The sequence below is a fragment of the Gracilinanus agilis genome, chromosome 3, assembly GCF_016433145.1.
Source record: "Gracilinanus agilis isolate LMUSP501 chromosome 3, AgileGrace, whole genome shotgun sequence".
Lineage (NCBI taxonomy): Eukaryota > Metazoa > Chordata > Mammalia > Didelphimorphia > Didelphidae > Gracilinanus > Gracilinanus agilis.
This window is the reverse complement of record NC_058132.1, coordinates 263,049,623-263,051,545: the sequence shown is the minus strand read 5'-3', so window position 1 is coordinate 263,051,545 and position 1,923 is coordinate 263,049,623. Positions and strand designations below refer to the sequence as shown.

Below are 1,923 nucleotides of genomic sequence, written 5' to 3'. Positions count from 1 at the left end.
GTAAAACAAAGCCGCTGAATTACAACATTTTTAAACTACCTTCCCTTTATTAGTCTGGGTAACCTTAGGGAAGATGTTTTAAGTAACCAGGGCTATTGTTTACAAGCAAAGGTTCCTTCAGTGCTTTCCTTCCTAGTGTCAATAAGTAAATATTAAAGGCTTGCAGGAAGCCAAGACTAGCTCACCTGCTTTTCAAAGTAACAGATTTCCTTCTTAACTAATCTACTTTGTGGCTTAGAACCAAGTGTAGCACCACCAGCTGTGATTGCCCTCCCTATACTTAAAACTCCAGTGGCTCCAGAATTAAATATAAAATGTTGTTTGGTATTTAAAGCCGTCATATATAGCCCACTCCTATTATTTCTAGTCTTACGCCTTAATTCCCAACAGGTACTCTTCCGTCCAGTAACCCTGGCCTTCTGACTGTTTCCACGGACAAGACACTCTATCTTTCAGCTTCTGGAATTTTTTCTGGCAGTCCCCATACCTGGCAAATGTTCTCTCTTCTGCTTTGACTACTGACCTCCATGGCTTTTAATTCCCAACTTTACTGGAAGCCTTTTCCACCCCACCCCTCTTTAATTCCCTGTTATTAACAGTTTATCCTATTTAAGACTTACTTTGTGTTTACACTTTGTCCAATCTCATTAGACTATAAGCTCCTGGAGGGCAAGGACTGTTTTTTGTCTCTTCATATTTTCAGTACAGCACATGGAAAGATTAACAGATAATTTTGGGTTCATTTCACTGGTGCCAAGCACATGAGAATTGTCAGGAGCGGCGATGGTATTGGATGGTGGTCAAGGAGTATCCCCATTTATACAGCTAACATCATTTGGTAGGCGCATGCAAGTCTAACAAAGCGCTTTATACAGATGGTACTGTTTGAGTATAAGCAGAAATACTAAGTCACTGCCCCTTCAAAGAAAGAAGGTGCTGATATCACATGGTGAGAAGCCTTCCACCTCAGCAAAGCCTGCTCACTGAAAGATCCTGAGGAAGGTTATGGATATGCCACTGTGTCGACTTAGGGAAGGCGCGGGGACTCCTCAGACTCAACAATAATGACCTCACACCCCAGCGACCCCCTGCGACTCAAAAGAGGCAGGGCGCCCTCGAGCCTAAGGGGCCGGACACCCGCGTGTCCTCGCGGCCGAAGAAGGGAGTCTCGCGAGAACCTGAGCAGCCAATCAGAAGCTAAGGAACGGAAGGCGGAGCCGGACGAGGAGAGGGGGGTCTCGGGGCTCTCAGCTGAAGGAAGAAACTCGTTGGTGTTCTTCTGTCTCCCCTTACCTTCACTTCAGACCACCTACTCCCGCTCCACTCGCCATGGCCTATCCTGGATATGGAGGTGGGGTAAGTAGCCAGGAGCATCGCCCCGCGGTTCTGCCGCCCTAGGCCTCCGCCTCCGCCCCCCCCGGGGTGTGGCCGTCCCTAGCGGGCGGTGCCAGCACGGCCAGGCCCCGCCTCCATCGCCTCTTGCACCTGCTTGCTGCGGGGCTCACTGCGGGCGGGGCTGTGGGGAAGCCCGGCCTGCTGATGAGACGGGCCTGATGGAGCGCAGTCTCACCTGGTCGCTAGTGCAGAGAGACTGCTGTCTCCTAACATCTCTCCTTCCTCCCCACCCACCCCCACCCCCGCCCCGACCGGCCCCGCCCTGCTCCATGAGGTCGGGGTGCTCCTAGGTAGTGGTGGTGAGGTTCCTGTCCGTGACCCCCCCCTCCCCCTTAGTACCCCTTTTGCCTCGGAGCGGGGGAGAGGAGAGAGAGGATAATTGTGTTCGTGCTTCACCTGAACCGGAGATAATGTAAAATTTAGTATCCTAAAATGGAGACTTCCTCAGTACAAAGGCGGAGGAAGAAGAAAATACTGTCCAGGTTCCCGTAAATCTTTCATAAGATCCGCCTCACTTTTTTTTAAGCC

The 1,923-nt window shown here is 50.7% G+C and overlaps 1 protein-coding gene across 1 annotated transcript in view; it reads left to right on the top strand.

Annotated features, from left to right (window-relative positions):
* The first annotated feature begins 1,279 nt into the window (after nt 1–1,279).
* GCA (grancalcin) overlaps nt 1,280–1,923 on the top strand; it is a 41,116-nt gene continuing 40,472 nt past the window's right edge. Inside the window, exon 1 of the mRNA XM_044666563.1 lies at nt 1,280–1,356. Coding sequence (XP_044522498.1) covers nt 1,330–1,356 — 27 coding nt within the window. The 5' untranslated portion in view covers nt 1,280–1,329. The remainder of the gene's footprint in view (nt 1,357–1,923) is intronic.